The 17741-nt window shown below is 43.6% G+C and overlaps 1 protein-coding gene across 6 annotated transcripts in view; it reads right to left on the minus strand.

Annotated features, from left to right (window-relative positions):
• The window catches only part of robo3 (roundabout, axon guidance receptor, homolog 3 (Drosophila)), a 569123-nt gene that overhangs the window by 306487 nt on the left and 244895 nt on the right, over positions 1-17741 (minus strand). Inside the window, exon 1 of one of the 6 annotated variants that reach the window (XM_073029731.1) lies at positions 7510-8284. The exons of the other annotated variants lie outside the window; for them this stretch is intronic. Coding sequence (XP_072885832.1) covers positions 7510-7570 — 61 coding nt within the window. The 5' untranslated portion in view covers positions 7571-8284. Of the gene's footprint in view, positions 1-7509; positions 8285-17741 lie in introns of those variants that run through there. 6 annotated transcript variants of the gene reach the window in all.

Here is a 17741-nt window from a genome sequence, read left to right on the forward strand (position 1 = left end):
TTTACAACAGCCACCCCACACACTGTCCTCTTCACCTGGTCTCACCTATTACCTGTACACCTCTCCCTTTCCCCACCTTCTTATTCTGGCTTCTTCCCTCTTCCTTTCCAGACCTGATGAATGGTCTCGGCCCAACGCTGACTGTTTATTCCCCTCCACAGATGCTGCTTAACCTGCTGAGTAACTCCAGCATCGTGTGTGTGTGTGTGTGTGTGTGTGTGTGTGTGTGTGTGTGTGTGTGTGTGTGTGTGTGTGTGTGTGTGTGTGTGTGTGTGTGTGTGTGTGTGTTACAAGAGCATCATAGGCTTAAGATACGGGGGAAGGGGTTTAAAGATTACCTGAGGTAGAAGTTTTACTCCCAGAGGGTAGTTTGAATCTGCAAGACACTGCTCAGGTGAGTGGTGGAGGAGTATTTAATGTTTTCAGACAAGCACTTGAATTGCCATGGCATAGAAGGCTATGGACCAAATGCTGGTTAACAAATGTCTGAAGGGACACACCACCAGGCTCAAGGACAGCCTCTGTTGTAAGACTTTTGAACAGTTCCCTCATACAATTAAGTGGACTATTGACTTCATTATCTACTTCATTATACAGTTGTCTTTCATCTTATTGTTTCCCTGCACTCTTGTACCACGTCAATGTACTGTGTAATGAATTGAATTTATGAACAATATGCAAGATATTTTTTCATTGTACTGTGCTACATTAGACAACAACAAACCAATTTATCTGTATGGTATCTCCATTTCCCACTCCAAATGCTCTGAGCTAAACTAAAAAGCAGTACCAAGTTATATTAAATATGAAGCCAGAACTGAGTTGAGTCAGCACACATTAAAATCCTTACAGATGACTTTTTCATCTCATCAGTTTGACCTGAATGTACAGAGACTGTGTTAATCTTTATTCTCTTTGTACTTAACTTGCAAGTGAGAACCTTGTTGATGCCATCACACCCGGCCTGAAAGAACATTTATACCATACTGTAAAGCTATTCGCAACCACTCTGGGCCATTTCTGCTTCCCTGCTACACCTTTCCAACACTCCATATCAGCCCAGGGAGCAGGAAGTTGAGTTAATCCCTCCCCTTCTTAGACAGTTTTTCAGGATGGGGAGTGACTTGCTTCCACTCCATTCTATGGGTTCTGAGGTGACTGATAGCAGACTCCTGGGGCAGAGAGTGCCCGGTGAGACAGGATGGGTGGGTACTTTGTCAGGTGCTGAGTGAATCCAGCCTAATTGAATATGAAATCCACTCTGATTCTCCGCTGACTTGCTTTCCTCAAGACCTCTGAGGTGCTTCGCAGTTGGACTGGGAAAACAAGCCAGGCCAATCAAGAGTCATGTCAAACCACCTAAGGCAAGGGGGGTTGTATGAAGCTTTGAAATTAAATCTGACTGGAAAAAAAGAGCAAATTCAGGCTGTACCAACCTTGACAAGGCACAGAACAGCTGCCAAGACTCAGTGCCAAGAATCAGTCTGCTTAATTTATGGAGAGAATTAAAATTCTTTGAGCACCCTCCCATTACCTCTGAGCTCTGCCTCTTCACCCTCTCATAGCTCCTCACCTCCTAACCCCCACCCCTCTCACTGTACCAGCTCCCCCACTCTCAGCTTTCCACCCAAACCTTCTCAATTATTGACACTATTCAATGACAACCACTTTGACATAAAGTATCACAGAGTTTGCTGGGTCACTGTTTTTTTCAGCTAAGGTGTCAGAAGATATCAGCTGCTCCCTAACAACGACTGATGTTTTTTGACATTTCCTATATTGATTGTCAATATTTTCCAAACAGGCATACAGCTTAATAAAACATAAGGACAAACGAGGCAGTCAACAAGGGCACGCAACACATACAAAATGCCGGAGGAACTCAGCAGGCCAGGCAGCATCTATGGAAAAGAGTTCAGTCGACATTTATGGGCCGAGACCCTTCAGCAGAACTGAAGGGAAGAAAGATGAGGAGTAGATTTAAAAGGTGGGGGGAGGTGAGAGGAAAACACAAGGTGATAAGTGAAACTGGGAGGGGGAGGGTAGAAGTAGAGAGCTGGGAAGTTGATTGGTGAAAGAGATACAAGGCTGGAGAAGGGGGAATCTAATAGGAGAGGACAGAGGGCCATGGAAGAAAGAAAAAGGGAGAGGAGCAACAGAGGGAGACGATGGGCAGGCAAGGATAAGGTCAGAGAGGGAAAAGGGGATGGGGAATGGTGGGGGGGGGGGGGGGGGAAGAGCATTTCCGGAAGTTCAAGAAATCGATGGCCTGATTGGAGATCAGATTGGAGGCTACCCAGACAGAATATAAAGTGCTGCTCCTCCAACCTGAGTGTGGCCTCACCGTGACAGTAGAGGAGGCCATGGATAGACATGTCAGAATGGGAATGGGAAGTGAAATTAAAATGGATATATATCAAAATCAGATTTATTACTACCAGCATGTGATGTGAAATTTGTTAACTCAGCAGCAGTTCAATGCAATACGTAATCTAGCAGAGAGAAAAAAATAATAAAATAAAAATAGTAATAATAAACAAGTAAATCAATTACATTTTGAATAAATTTTTTAAATATGTAAAAACAGAAACACTGTATATTAAAAATAGTGAGGTAGTGTCCAAAGATTCAATGTCCATTTAGGAATCGGACGGCAGAGGGGAAGAAGCTGTTCCTGAATCGCTGAGTGTGTGTCTTCAGGCTTCTGAACCTCCTACCTGATGGTAACAGTGAAAAAAAGACATGCCCTGGGTGCTGGAGGTCCTTAATAATGGACACTGCCTTTCTGAGACACCGCTCCCTAAAGATGTCCTGGGTACTTTGTAGGTTAGTACCCAAGATGGAGCTGACTAGATTCACAACCCTCTGCAGCTTCTTTCAGTCCTGTGCAGTTACCCCTCCATACCAGACAGTGATGCAGCCTGTCAGAATGCTCTCCACGGTACAACTATAGAAATTTTTGAGTCTGGGAGACAAGGGCATATGAAGCCTGAAATGTGGAATTAAAGGTCAGCTTATGGATCTCGTCTGGAACAATGGACTGGGGATAAAAGGGGAAATAGGGGAATCAATAGGCTGATCTATACTGCCTCTTAGCAACAAGACTAAGCTGTTTAATTTCCAGTAATTTGAAGGGCATATGCGCAGTTCATATGGCATAGGCAAGTGTTTGATTCATACCACAGTTAACCTGAAGCAGGCCATCTCTGGGATACTGTCTATAATGGAAGGTAAGCCTGCTCTTAAGCATTGTAAAATATAATGTATAGTGCAAATCAAAAGGATGGGAACAACAAATAAAATACAGGAACAACTCAGCAGGTTAGGCAGTATCTGTGGATGAGATGGACAGTCAATGGCTTAGGTCGGGACCTAGAAGAAGGATTTCAACCCAAAGTATTGACTATCCATTTCCCTCCATAGATGCTGCTTGACTCACTGAGTTCCTCTAACATCTTGTGTGCTGCTCCATACTCCAATAATGGCAGCCTGTTGTGTGTTCAAGGACCAGTGGCGCTATGTCAGGCTGGGAATATCACAATGTTGGTGTGCACAGAGGAGTGAGGGAGCTGCCATTTGCAGTGAAAGTGCATAGAAGTTTCTTCTCCCAGAAGGTGGTGAATCTCTGAAATTGTCTACCCCACAGGATTGGGGAGAATGGATCATTTGAAGTATCTAAGGTGGGGGGGGGGGGGTAGATAAATTTTCGAAAGTGCAGGGAAATGAGAATAGTTAGGAAATCAATTTCATTTTGAGAGGACTAAAATATACAAGCAAGAAAGCTTTATAAGGCATTGGTCAGGTCATATTTGGAGTATTGTGAGCAGTTTTGGACCCCATATCTAAGAAAGGCATTGGAGATGGATCAGGGAGTTTTACAAAAATGATCCTGGGAATGAAAGGGTTAATATGTGAGGAACATTTGATGACTCAGCCTGTACTCTTGGAGTTTACAAGAGTGGCCCGGGATCTCATTGAAACCTGCTGAATATTGAAAGGCCCAGACAGGGTGAGCATGCAGAGAATGTTTCCAATAATGGGAGTATCTAGGACCAGAGAACACAGCCTCAGAATAGAAGGATGTCCCTTTCAAACAGAGAGGAGGAGGAATTTCTTTGGCCAGAACGTGGTGAATCTATGGAATTCATTGCCACAGTCCGCTGTGGAGGCCAAGCCATTGGGTATAGTTAAGGCAGAGGTTGATAGATAATTAAGTCGTAAGGATGTCAAAGGTTATGGAAAAATTGAAGAGAATGGGATTGAGAGGGCACATAAATCAGCCATGATCAAATGTAGTAAAGTCTTGATAGGCTAAATGGCTTAATTCTGCTCCAATGTCTTATGGAGGGTTATGGGGACAGTACAAAAGAAGAGATGAGGCCAGTGTAGATCAGCTATGATCAAAATGAATGGTGGGGTCAGCTTAAGGAGCCTGGTAGCCTACTCCTGGCTCCTGGTTTCTTGGGTTTTTGTGAGCATTGCATCTTAAATATAGTGCTGGGTATTCAGCCGGCAAACTTTGCAAAATTGCAGTCTGTTTCATACCATCCATACATTATAAATGACAGAACAGGAAGTTGGGTATGTGACAGAAAGCTCATTAAAATTCTGATATACTTCAAAAATTCTTTTTTTTTTACACACACACACACACACCAAACATGACAGAATTTTGTTGCAAGATCATCTTTTGTGGACACATTAAGGACTAACCCAGATTTCCAGCATCTGTAGGGCTTTGTTTCATTTTGAGTATCGTCCCGTGCAGAACTGTGCCCTTGCGCAAATTCTTCTTGCCCCGATTGAAATCGCTTCACCAGCCGACACTTCGCCGCAAGTCGCGCCTCTCATTGTGGGATGGTGCTGTGCGCAATTTGGCGATTCCCTGTCATTTGGCCAGTGCTGAGACCGAGAAGTGGGCCCGCAAACGCAAACAGGTAAGAGGGACCGTCTGCATCTGGTTGGATACCGTCACCCAAGGTCAGGCCAGCACGGCGAATGAGAGAGAGGTCCCACGATCACTTATTGCACTGAACCCCAAGCTTGCTGCACAGGCCTACACTTGTGAAATAACCGGGGCGAGGCTCATTTAAAAAAAACAATTATCTCTGCTACCAAGGATTCCATCTCTTTCCACTCCCAAATTCGGCAACAGCTCTTTGTGCCGAGGATTTAGCGCGGGGGGGGGGGGGGAGGAATTTAGCGCCCCGCTGGATATAATTGGGTTTGGCCAGTGGTGTGAACACCACAGTGACGCACTTTTATAACAGGGCCCTACAATGAGGGTCCAGTGTTCTAACAGAGAGGCTGGTAATGGCGATGGGTGTTACATGACTGTTAATACCAAGAGCCTGTTAATGAGAATAGGACGTGCAAGCGATGCAATATTGTAACAGAGCACCTTATAATGATGTGGGGTGGAACAGTGAATGTTCCACCAAGGGGCCGCTAATGAAGGTGAGGTGTGTAAGACAGAGTGTTATAACTGAGAGCTTGATAATGAGAGTGAGGAATAGTTTAGCCAAAACATCAATATGCTGGTGGAGTGTGTAAGAGTGCTGCAACAGAGTTTGACAACGCGAGCGATGCTCAATTTTCGTTCCACGTTTGTAATCCTACTTTGGGTGAAATAATTAGTTTGCTAAAACCTTAATGCTCGTTCCTGTTTTTAATACAGCACTAATCACTATGCTTAATTCACAAGAGTTAATGGCCGATACCATTAACGTTCCCCTGCAGATCCACTCACTAAGCTGTCGGACAAATAAACAACAACACTTTAATGTAAATAAGGAAACAAATAATGGCCAAACTGAGGAGGATGCATTAATCAGGAGTTTAAAACAAAGCCTTCCTATACACTGCGCCGAAAAATTGAGGCGGTGCAAATTCATCGTGGGACCACAAAGTCCTGGATTTCACATTAAGTGCACGATTTGTATCCGTTATTGCAAACTCGAACTGAAGTTCCGCTATCGGCTGAGATCGTGCAGTGTGTGTCAGGGCTCTGGAGCCACAGGCAAGCCGCCCAGCTCCAATTCTGGGTGGGGATAAGACTAAAATCCGCATGTCTGCGGGAGCCTGATGCAAAATCCTTCGAGTTTGTTCACATACAAACCCGAAGCAGTCAAACACAGAGATAAACCTCTAAATGAGTACCGCGTCCTCTACAGAAACACCCCGCATCTGCGTGGCTTAGTATTGCCGAACAGGCAGAGAAATAGCGGGACTACCTACATCACAGCGGGGAGAGACGGGCTATACTGCAGTTTCTCCCCTGTTGTCACAGAGAAAGTCAACAATGAGGAATAATCCACACAGGTGTGACTACCGAAACGCTGGACTCACGAGAAACTAACTTAAATAAACTGCGCCAGCAAGAAACGACAACAGCGCTCCGGGGTTAGTGTTTTAACCACAGTGTGTGAACTACGGATTTGGGCGTTGCTGCCTCTCATCAACTCTTGCTAGTCAAATGATCTCAAGTTGATTACCCGGTGGCACCCTTTGTGATTGCTGTTTGGAGAGGAGTCTCTGTTACCCACGCCGACACACACTTCTCGCTTTAATTTCAAATGTTTGTCCACTTTCACCACGTGCTTCTGCACTGGGTCTGCCTCATTCACAGTCCTCCGTTATCCTCAAGCTAAACACACTCTGTCGGGGTCCGACACTCCGCTATAACTATTGGGCAACGCCACGGTACCTAGCAAATGAATGGGCAGAACGAACACACTGCCATCAGAAATGTTTCTGCGACCTGTTCTGTGGCAGTGCGTTTAACTTACTTATCGCTTCACCGTACAAACTATCGGGATTTCTAAATTACACGAAAGGCGATTTTTACCCACCCACCCAAGATTTAACTCCCATTTTCCTTGTGCTGCCTGTCACCTCCCAGTGCACGCGGACGAGGCGAGGGGACATGGAAGATTTAAAGCGTGTCTTGCTGCGCTGATTTTTACTGAAGCCAGATTCTATTTGAACGTTGCGCATGTGAGAGCAAACGAGGGTCAGTTAAATTAACCAAAACCGTCCCCACCCTTCCAATACACACACACACACACACCGCCGTTGTTGCAGCAAAGTTTATCCTACAACCAGGCAGTTGGTTTGAAAGCAGCTCACAAAACCGCACACATCTGTATTACACATTGACCAACTTTTTGATGTCTGCCACGAATCCAATACCCCTTACCCACTCGCATCATGCAACTGGGAACGTCAGAACGGCAACAAAATAAAACATTTTCCCTTAATAGGCCCTTTATCATTACTATTTGTCTACTTCGCCTCTGCTGGAATTCAGGTACAGGACGAGGAGTGCACACATAAACTGGTTGCATTGTTGCATAGATCACTGGCTCTAAATATATAAGAGAGACCGGGATTGAATGGAGATTGGAAAATGACAAATCCACAGAAAGGTTGTTTTAACTGATTTTTCCATCCCACTTGTAATCCGCAGTCTCTACAAAAGTCCATAATGCACGTTTACATTCTCCTTACCCGAAGCTGAGCAGATGATGAATGCCAAGAGAAAGTGCAGTGTCCCGGGAAAGCTCGGCATCGCGGATTCCTCAAACGGCCTGTCCCAAATCCTACAATGCGACCCAAATAAAAACTGCAGTACAGGTTTCCTTCAAACAGCCCCTCTCTGGATTCGATCCTACAGCGAGAGCAAAGAAGGGGTGAGGCGACCACAGAAACTCCGGCTGAAGCTGACAACGAGCGTTCGGCAGCCCTGGCGGTGTCGCTCGCATAGATCTCGGCGGGACACAGGGAGATACGGCGGCGTCCCCGATCCTCCTGCTTCTCTCCTCAGTGTGTCCAGAACCTTTTCATTCATTCATTCATTCCCTTTCAGCTCTCCCGTCCACGCTGAGTTGACTCCTGTTAACTTATTCCAACTTCAGTTGATTCCGTCACTCACTCCAGCCCGCCTCTCTCCACCGCCCAGCACTCGGCACCTTCTGCCCACTCCTCTTTCCACCCCACCCCCTCTGCAAGCCGGCACCAGGATACCCAATTAATCTGCAAACGATCCTTCCACATTAAGCAGCACACTCGCCCCGGAATCTCTGCTCGGCAGCGGTGCTCGTGTTCCCAACGTGTGATCGTCCCAGTGTGTAAAAAAAACTTATTCCACAAGTGTCAGTGGAAAAGCACTGGGAAAACACGGCAGGGCTGGCACAGTCTCTGAGCGGACCAGGAGGTCCATGGGTTCCTCAGCCCGGGCGGCGGGAGCTGATGTGAGACATTCTGGGAATGAACGGAGAATCAGTCAACAGCGCTGCTCACGGCCACCGCCCGGCGACCCCTACTGGTTTCCCGCGAGGTTAGATTGGGCTCTTCCTTGCCAGTATGTCAGTAACATGCCGCACAAACCAAACACTGTAAATCTGAATAAAAGCAGCATCCCTGGAGAGGAAGATGTTTCGTATCAAATGGATTAGGAACCAGGGACAAACCACACCCCTACCCTCGAGCCTGCTCCACAATTTAATAAGATAGTGGTTGAATTGTTCTTCACACTCCCATCTCCTCCGTAACCTTTAACCCCCCTTTCATATCAATAATCAATTTACCTATTGAAAGATCCCGCTTCCTTCGAGGAAGAGAAATCCAAAGTCACAGGAACCTGAGTGAAATAAAGGTCTCATTTGTCTTAAATGGGGCACCCTTCTACTTTTAGATTCTCCCACAAGAGGAACTTTGAGCAGAATTAATTTAATCTGATGAAAGGTCGTTGACCCGAAACATTAACTCTGTTTCTCTCTTCACAGATGCTGTCTGCCTGTGAAATATGTACAGCATTTTAATTTTATATCTATATACAAGAAACCAACCTGAAACATTAATGTTATTTCTTTCTCTCCACAGATGCTGTTTGGCCGGTTGAATGTTTCAGGCTAATGTTTTCACTTGAGTGACATGCTGTCACTCACAGCCTAGATTGACAACTGAGCACTCAACTAGGCAGTGACTGTAGAGAACTGCCACTCAGCAGCAGTGAGCGACTTCTGCTGAGAGCTAAAACACACCCCTAAAGAACTTAATACCAGTCAACTTACATCCAATTTCAGATGCAGTTAGACATTCAAATGTGCTCAATAATTGTACCCTACTATGGCCTAATATATTATTATTGAAATTTGAGATAGGGAATACATTTTGTACAGTTCTGGTCACCACACTACAAGAAGGATGTGGTAGCCATAGAGACAGTGCATAAGAGATTCACCAGAATATGCCTAGAATGGAGGGCTGTAGTTATTAGGAGAGACTGCATAGGGTGGGTTTATTCTCTGTCAAATGTCAGAGGCTGAGGTTGACTCTTTATAAAGGTTTATATAAGTAGCATAATTAGGATACATAGTCGGATGTCAGGACACTGGAGCAGGGACCCAATCACAGACCAATTACTGTGCGCACTGTGATACTTGCTGAGTAGCAAATCCAGAGGGGTATCAAACTTCAGGCAGAGATCAAAAATTCCAGAGAAATAAAAAAAAAACAAGGATCGGGGAAACAGGCAGAGTCGATATTCAGATGGACAGAGTTCAGATATGAATGCTAGAAAGGCTCAGGAAAATTCACTGGCACAATCTTGGCAACAAACAGGTGAAAACACAGGACTGAAATACACTGAGCAATAAACAGAGAGGCAGATGATAGGTGGAGCACAATGAGACAGAAATGGCAGCAAAACAGGTAATAATGAGAAACAGGTGAGAGACGGAGTACTCAGTGATACAGGGGCCGGAGTAGAGCAGGAGCGGGGACAGGAGCATGAAAACAAACAGCACATGGCAATACAAAACCACAGACTGACAGCTAGAAAGCAAATACACAAAAAGACGAAGTTCAACTGGAGGTACTGACAGTCAGAATCTTTTTCCTATGGGTATCCAGAACAAGAGGGCACAGGCTTATTGAGAGAAGGAAGAAATTCCAAGGAAATCAAAAGGGTAAGTTTTTTTCCCAGGGCATGGTAGGCATGAACAAGGTAGGCAGAAAATGGCCATTTCTATGCTGTACAATTTTCTAACTATGAAATTTATGGAATGTGATACATCATCAAAGGAGGTGAAATAGCATGTGAAAATGGACCTAATGATGTCAATTGTTAATCATAAATATAATTAATAGATTTGACACTCAAATGTATTAAGGGATACGTGTATGGAGCAGGGAAATGGAGTTAGAACACAAAAGGACAACAATCTCAATAAAGGCAAATTAAGTTACATGGGCTAAATGCCTGTACACACCTAAAATAATGTCCCTGAATGAGATGGAGTTCTCAGTGATATAACAAGATCAGAGAATGTGGTTTTCTCCTTCTTCAACAGTCACTCAGGGTCAAGAATGACTTGTTCCACCAAATTTCAAAAGGTTCAGAAGTGGCACAGTGTGACCTGTAGACTCTATTACATGGGGTATGAGGTGCTTAAAGGGCTAAAGTTGGGAGAATGGAAGGTAGATGCATTTCTTCTGCCATTTACTTTGGGCTTCTGTGTGGTCCTAATGACTGGACCTTTTTGCCACTTGACATGTCCCTTATCGTGTGATGCCCACAGGAGGAAATTGCTTTAAGTTTGTGAGGATGTTATGCTTTTTCAAGAACACTTTAGAACATACTTGAATTATTTTCTCCATCCACAGTGTAATTACTTGTCATGGTGGAGCTCAGAGTGGAGTATTTATGAAGCCTTGCTTTGGGCATGCACCATTTGTAGCCTGTCCATCGGAGCCAACTGTGTGTAATTGGCACCTCAGTGCTTGGGATATTGGCCTAGAATAGGACACCAGCTTTGAGAAGGATGCTCAGCAGTCTTTCTTGACTAATGGAGTTACGTGATCCAAAAGAAAAGCCATGTATAGTGAAAATTGTCAAATGATGAGCATCATGCCCGTAGTATGTTTAGATATAGAGTCCACACTGTAGTTGAGGGAGTAGCACTTTTGGCACTGAATAGAGGTGTTGAAGAGAACCCAGGTGATGACTTTACAAATGGCAGACACTGCCACAACCTTCTATATGGCCAGAATTGGATCTGTGTTCTTCCTTGAGAATAGAAGTCACTGCTGTGATAAAGCAAACCAACTGAATGTGATGCAGGGCTGTGATATAACAACTTCACAGAATGTGACAGAGTTCTATTACGAGTGTCACAGAATGCAATAAATTAATGTCACTGAATGTGATAATAACAATCTCAGGGAATGTGATAGAGTGCCATTACCAGTCACAGAAAGTGATATTATTCTGATCTACCAATATCACAAAATGTGATTAATTTCTGTTGTATATAAAAATATTATTGAATATAAATACAACACATGAAACAGAAATGCGATAAACCCTTCAGAGAAGGTAATACTATTGTTGGTGATGTAACACAGAATTTGACGTAGGTGTCAGTGAAATAATGTATTATCAGAATTTGTAAAGTGTACAAGGTCATATAATGTAAAGCAGTATTATAAACTGCATAAATAACATCAGTGATACTGCATTCTGATGTGATAATGTCACAGAGCAATGAAACAATATCATCAATATGAAATATTGAAATAAGGCCACAGAATGTAATACAACACTATCATATAATTATATCAGAGAAAATGATACAATGTTAAGTAATATAATAAAATCACAAAATGTGACACAGTGCTGTATTACATTCCATGACTTTGTCATATCTCTGGGCTTTGTATTACATTCTGTGACCTTATTTCACAGCAATATATCACATATAGTAACAGTGTTATATCACACCACTCCATCGTGTCACATTCAGGGTATATTCTGGAAGTGCTGTATGCAGTTCCAATCACCTTAATCATAGTGAGATACATTTATATTAGAGGCAGTACAAAGAAAATCCACTTGGTTTATTCTTGGGGTGTAAGGACTGGCTTATTGAAGTTTAGAAAAATAAGAGATGATCTGATTTGAACATATGATTATATTAGATTAGTATACAGGATAGATACTAAGAGGGTAAACTGGCTAGGGGGCATAACTTCAGAATAACTTGCCCATTTAAGATGGAGATAAGGATGTTTTTTTTTTCTTTCTGAGGGTCTTTGGAGTTACCTAGCCCCAGAGAAGTTACAGAAGATATGATAGATGACAGATGGCACATTAGGGAGTTATAGATTATGGGGAACAGCCAGCAAAGAGGAGCTGAGGCCAAGTTCAAATCAGCCTTGATCTTATTGAACAATTCAGCAGGTTTGAGGTGCAGAGTGGAATAATTCTGTTGCTATTCTACGAGGGTGATTGATAAGTTCGTGGCCTAAGGTAGACGTCAATTTTAGAAAACCTAGCACATTTATTTTTCCTACATTTACACACTTAGTCCAGTGGTCGTGGAGCATACGGATCCCTTCTTTGTAGAAGTCAGCGTCTCGGACCTCCAGAAATGGTCCACAGCATGGGGTGATTGATAAGTTTGTGGCCTAAGATAGAAGGAGATGAATTATTAACTTCAAACTTTCTGCATTTTCACTCAAAGAGTTGAACTGCATGTGCATGTAATGAGAGCTGTATAAATCATCTCCTTCTACCTTAGGCCACGAGCTTATCAATCAGCTCTGCCATGGACCACCTGGAGGTCCAAGACACTCTCATTACATGCTCGTGCAGTTCAACTCTTAGAGTGATAATGCAGAAAGTTTGAAGTTAATAACTCATCTCCTTCTACCTTATGCCACGAACTTATCAATCAGCCCAGCTGTGGACCACTTCTACAAAGAAGGGATCTGTATGCTCCTTGACCACTGGACTAAGTGTGTACATGTAGGAGGGAACTTTGTTGAAAAATAAATGTGCTAGGTTTTCTAAAATTGACTCCTTCTACCTTAGGCATGAACTTATCAATCACCCCTCAAATAAGCTCTTATGTCATAGAATGAGACAGAAGGTTCAGTGATGAAAGATGGATGTAGAAAAAAATATCATATGGAATTGTTATGCATCAATGTCATAGAATATGATATATTCTTATGTTAACATTGGGGAAACAATGCAACTACTGTATGTAATCATGATAGGGACATAAAAATGTCACTGAATGTGAGATAATGGTCAGCGATGTTCAATATCCAAGAATGAAGTATGTACAGTGATGTAATGTAACAATGTTGCAGAGTTTGTCATGGCATGCTTGGAGCCTGAAACCTGCCTTAAAGGCAAAACAGTGCCACAGACATGATCAGTGATGTAGCAGCTCCAGAAATTGATAACATTCTGTTTTATAACAGTGCTCGGGTATGAATCAGTGATATAACAATGTCACAAAATATGATACAGTACTGTGACTTAAAATAACACTATCTAATGTAATACGGCATGAGGATACAATAATCTCAAGGGATATGATATGGTGTTGTGACATAATAATGTTACAGAATATGATTTGCACAATGCTACAAGAATGTAATGCAGTGCTGTAATGCAATCCTATCCCAATATTTGATACAGCATTTGGTAATGTGGCAATGTCACAGACATCATTTCATTTGAAAAGAAAAAAAAATCTCGTCAGGCGTTCTATTAAAAGAAATGCACCCCTTTGTACTGCATGCACCTATTTCTGGCCAAGTTATAAACAAAAAATTACAGATTTAAGCTATTTGAAAATTTATTGGGAAAAATAAAGATTTTTTTTTACATGGCTGCTTTCCTTTGGACTTCATGTCCCGAAAGAATAAGAAAACTAGATGCACTATATTTGTGAAAGTGGGTAGGAAAAACATGGGATTAGGAGAGTGGGAGGAGAGGCAACTCGTAGCATTTAGTTTCTCTTATAGTTTTCAATGCCCTTCTTGTCCTAAATGACGGAGGGATTCGGCTACATTAAACTACAGTGCTGATCCCACAGAGGATAGTGTGGATGGGTGTGTAGTAATTTCAGCCATGGTGAGGATGTTACAACATCAACTTCTGTTGATGCTGCAACTATAATGTACAAAATCTTTCAAATAGACTTCACAAATATCTACAGTATCACAATGGTCAAGAAAGAGACAAGGGCCAAACTCTTGTTGTGAAGATGGGTTTTTATAAAAAGAATAAGACGTTAAGGTATAGGAGCAGAATTAGGCAATTTGTGAGCAGTTTTGGGCCCCTTAACTTAGAAAGGATCTGCTGAAAATGGAGAGGGTTCAAAGAAGGTTCACAAAAATGATTCCAGGATTGATTGGCTTGTCATATGAAGAGCGTTTGATGGCTCTGGGCCCGTATTCACTAGAGTTCAGAAGAGTGAGGGGTGACCTCATTGAAAACTATTGAATGGTGAAAGGCCTTGATAGAGTGGATGTGGAGAGGATGTTTCATCATGGCTGATCCAATTTTCCTCTCAGCCCCTATCTCCTGCTTTCTCCCCTTCTCCCTTCATGCTCTGACCAATCAAGAATCTATCAAACTCTATGCCATAAATATACATAAAGACTTGGCAAAGAATTCTACAGATTCACCACTCTCTGGTTAAAGAAATGCCTCCTCATCTCTGTTCTAAAAGGATGCCCCTCTATTCTAAGGCTGTGGCCTCTGGTCTCAGACACTCCCACCATCCTCTCCACATCCACTCTATCAAGGCCTTTCACCATTCAATAGGTTTCAATGAGATCACTCCTCATTCTTCTGAATTCTAGTGAATACAGGTCCAGAGCCATCAAATGCTCTTCATAAGACATGCTATTCAATCCTGGAATCATTTTTGTGAACCTCCTTTGAACCCTTTCCAGTTTCAGCACATCCTTTCTCAGATAAGGGGCCCAAAACTGCTCACAATCTCCAAGTGAGGCCTCACCAGTGCTTTATAAAGTCTCAACATTACATCCTTGCTTTTATATTCTAGTCATCCTGAAATGAATGATAACATTGCATTTGCTTTCTGCACCACAGACTCAACCTGAAGATTAACCTTTAGGGAATTCTGCACAAGGACTCCCAAGTCCCTTTGTTCCTCAGTTTTTTGTATTTTCTCTCTACTTAGAAAATAGTCAACCCTTTCATTTGTCTACCAAAGAGCATAAGCATACACTTCCCAACACTGTATTCCATCTGCCACTTTTTTGCCCATTCTCCTAATCTGTCTAAGTCCCTTTGTAGCCTCTCTTCTTCCTCAAAACTACCTGTCCCTCCACCTATCTATATATCATCTGCAAACTTTTCAACAAAGCCATCAATTCCGTCATCCAAATCATTGACATATAATATAAAAAGTATTGGTCCCAAAACAGACATCTGCAGAACACCACTAGTCACCGGCAGCCAAACAGAAAAGGTTTCCTTCATTCCCACTCTTCGACTCCTGACAACCAGTCACTGCTTTATCCATGCTACAATCTTTATTGTAATACCACAGGCTCATAGCTTGTTTAGCAGTCTCATGTGTGGCACCTTGTCAAAGGCCTTCTGAAAATCCAAGTACACAACATCCACCAGTTCTCCTTTGTCTATACTGTTTGTGATTTCTTCAAAGAATTTTCAACAGATTTGTCAGGCACGAGTTTCCCTTGAGGAAACCATGCTGGCTATGGCCTATTTTATCATGTGAGGTCCAAATACCCTGAAACTTCATTTTTAATCATCTATTCCAACATCTTCCCAACCACTGAGGTCAGACTAACTAGCCTATAATTTCCTTTCTTCTGTCTCTCTCCCTTCTTGAAAAGTGGAGTGGCATTTGTAATTTTCCAGTCTTTCAGAACCATTCCAGAGTCTAGTGATTCTTGGAAGATCATTATTAATGCCTCCACAATCTTGTCAGTCACTTCTTTCAGAACTCTGGGGTGTACACCATCTGGTCCAGGTGACTTATCTACCTTCAGACCTTTCAGTTTCCCAAGAACCTTCTCTCTCTAGTTATGATAATGTCACACACTTCATGACACCTGACACCTGGAACTTCCACCTTGCTGCTAACGTCTTGCACAGTGAAGACTGATCCAAAATACTTACTCGGTTCATCCACCATTTCGTTGCCCCCATTACTACCTCTCCAGCATCGTTTTCAGTGTTCTGATATCCACATTTGCCTCTCTTTTACTCTTTATATATCAGAAGAAATGTTTCATATCCTCTTTAATATTATTGGCTAGCTTATTTTCATATCCCATCTTTACCTTCTTCATGATTTTTTAGTTGTCTTCTGTTGGTGTTTAAAAGCTTCCCAATCCTCTAACTTCCCACTATTTTTGCTCTATTATATGCCCACACTTTGGCTTTTATGTTGGCTTTCACTTCATGTGGAAAAGAATTCTGTGGAATAAATCTCAACACTACCTCACAACAGAATGAGATGGATCCAAGAGTGCCTGGGCATCATGTAGCATTTTATTACCACCTTCACTGATATCAGGGCAGCATCACCATTCAGCAGGTAGTGCTGCTGTCTCACAGCTTCAGTGTCCTGGCTCAATCCTAACCTCTGGTGCAGATTGTATAGAGTTTTCATGTTCTCTCTCTGAATGCATGGTCCCCCCCCCTCCATCCCCCACATTCCACGGACATACAGGTAGTGTGGTGGTTCAGTCCTAAGTCAGTGGTCCGGTCCGCGGACTCCAGAATCCGGGGTTTTCCGGCAGTCCCTCGCTGCGGTTGGACTTAACTAGAGTCGAGTCGAGTCGAGGCACAGATGGCTGTTGGAAGGCTAGAATGGACTCTTGTCATCCTTGGGGATGCGTTGGAGAACCATGGCTTCTGGGAGCCTTGCTGGTAGTAGTCGGAGCAGTCATTGCGGTATGGATTCAGCTGTTTCCCGGGCCAACTGGGTGGCTGTCAGCCACTCTGAGTTAGGTAGGGATCCGGTTGCTTCCGTAGCCAGCCAAGGCTGTCGGCTGTAATGGCTACTCGGAGCTACCCCGATGCAGAGGTGAAACTGTATGTCGTTCCTTGGCATTTGTCTCTTCCTGTCCTTGCCCCCGTGGGGTAAGTCTGGCTGTTCTGCTGTTGCCCTGTGGGGGGATCTGTCTTTCCTTGTCCTCGCCTCTGTCGGGTAGGTCAGGCCATTCTGCCGTTACCCGATGGATGGTCCAGCCCCACCTTGGTGTGGAGTTAAAGATGAGTCCCGGCTTGTCGGTGAATAAGCCCCAGCTCTATGTTTGTGTACTGTCCTGTTTCATGTCAGTGTCCTGTTAAAGATGAGTCCCGGCTTGTTGGAGGATTAGTCCCAGCTCTATGTCTGTGTACTGTCCCGTCTCCTGTCAGTGTCCTGTTAAAGATGAGTCCCAGCTTGTCAGAGGATAAGTCCTGGCTCCATGTTGATGTACAGTTCCTAGTCTGCCCCGAGCTCCAGCCTTGACCCCAGCCTGTGGCCTCCAGCCTCAACCCAAGCCTCAAGACCCCAAGTCCCTAGCCAAGCCTCATCACATCCTCGCCTGGGTTTGGGGGTCCGAGCCCGAGGCAAGACCCAGGTTCTGGGTCCTTGTCCAGTCTCGGGCTCGGAGTCCACCCCAGGCTCCTTGTTGCCAGTCCCTCGTCCTGGTCCTGCTTCCCCTGCCTGGACTGCATCCCGTCCCGTCCTTGGGTTCCGTCTCATCCTGTTTCCAGGACTCCAGTGTCTGTGTCCTGCAGTTGGGTCCTGATTCAACACCCGACTTATGACAGGTAGACAAATTCCTGACTGTAATTTATCCCTAATACAGTAGATTCCCATTAATTGTGACACTGGTACATTTTGGCTTCTATTAGCAGCTGCCCTAATTTGCCAAAGTTTCATGGA

The sequence above is a fragment of the Hemitrygon akajei genome, chromosome 26, assembly GCF_048418815.1.
Source record: "Hemitrygon akajei chromosome 26, sHemAka1.3, whole genome shotgun sequence".
NCBI classification, from domain to species: domain Eukaryota; kingdom Metazoa; phylum Chordata; class Chondrichthyes; order Myliobatiformes; family Dasyatidae; genus Hemitrygon; species Hemitrygon akajei.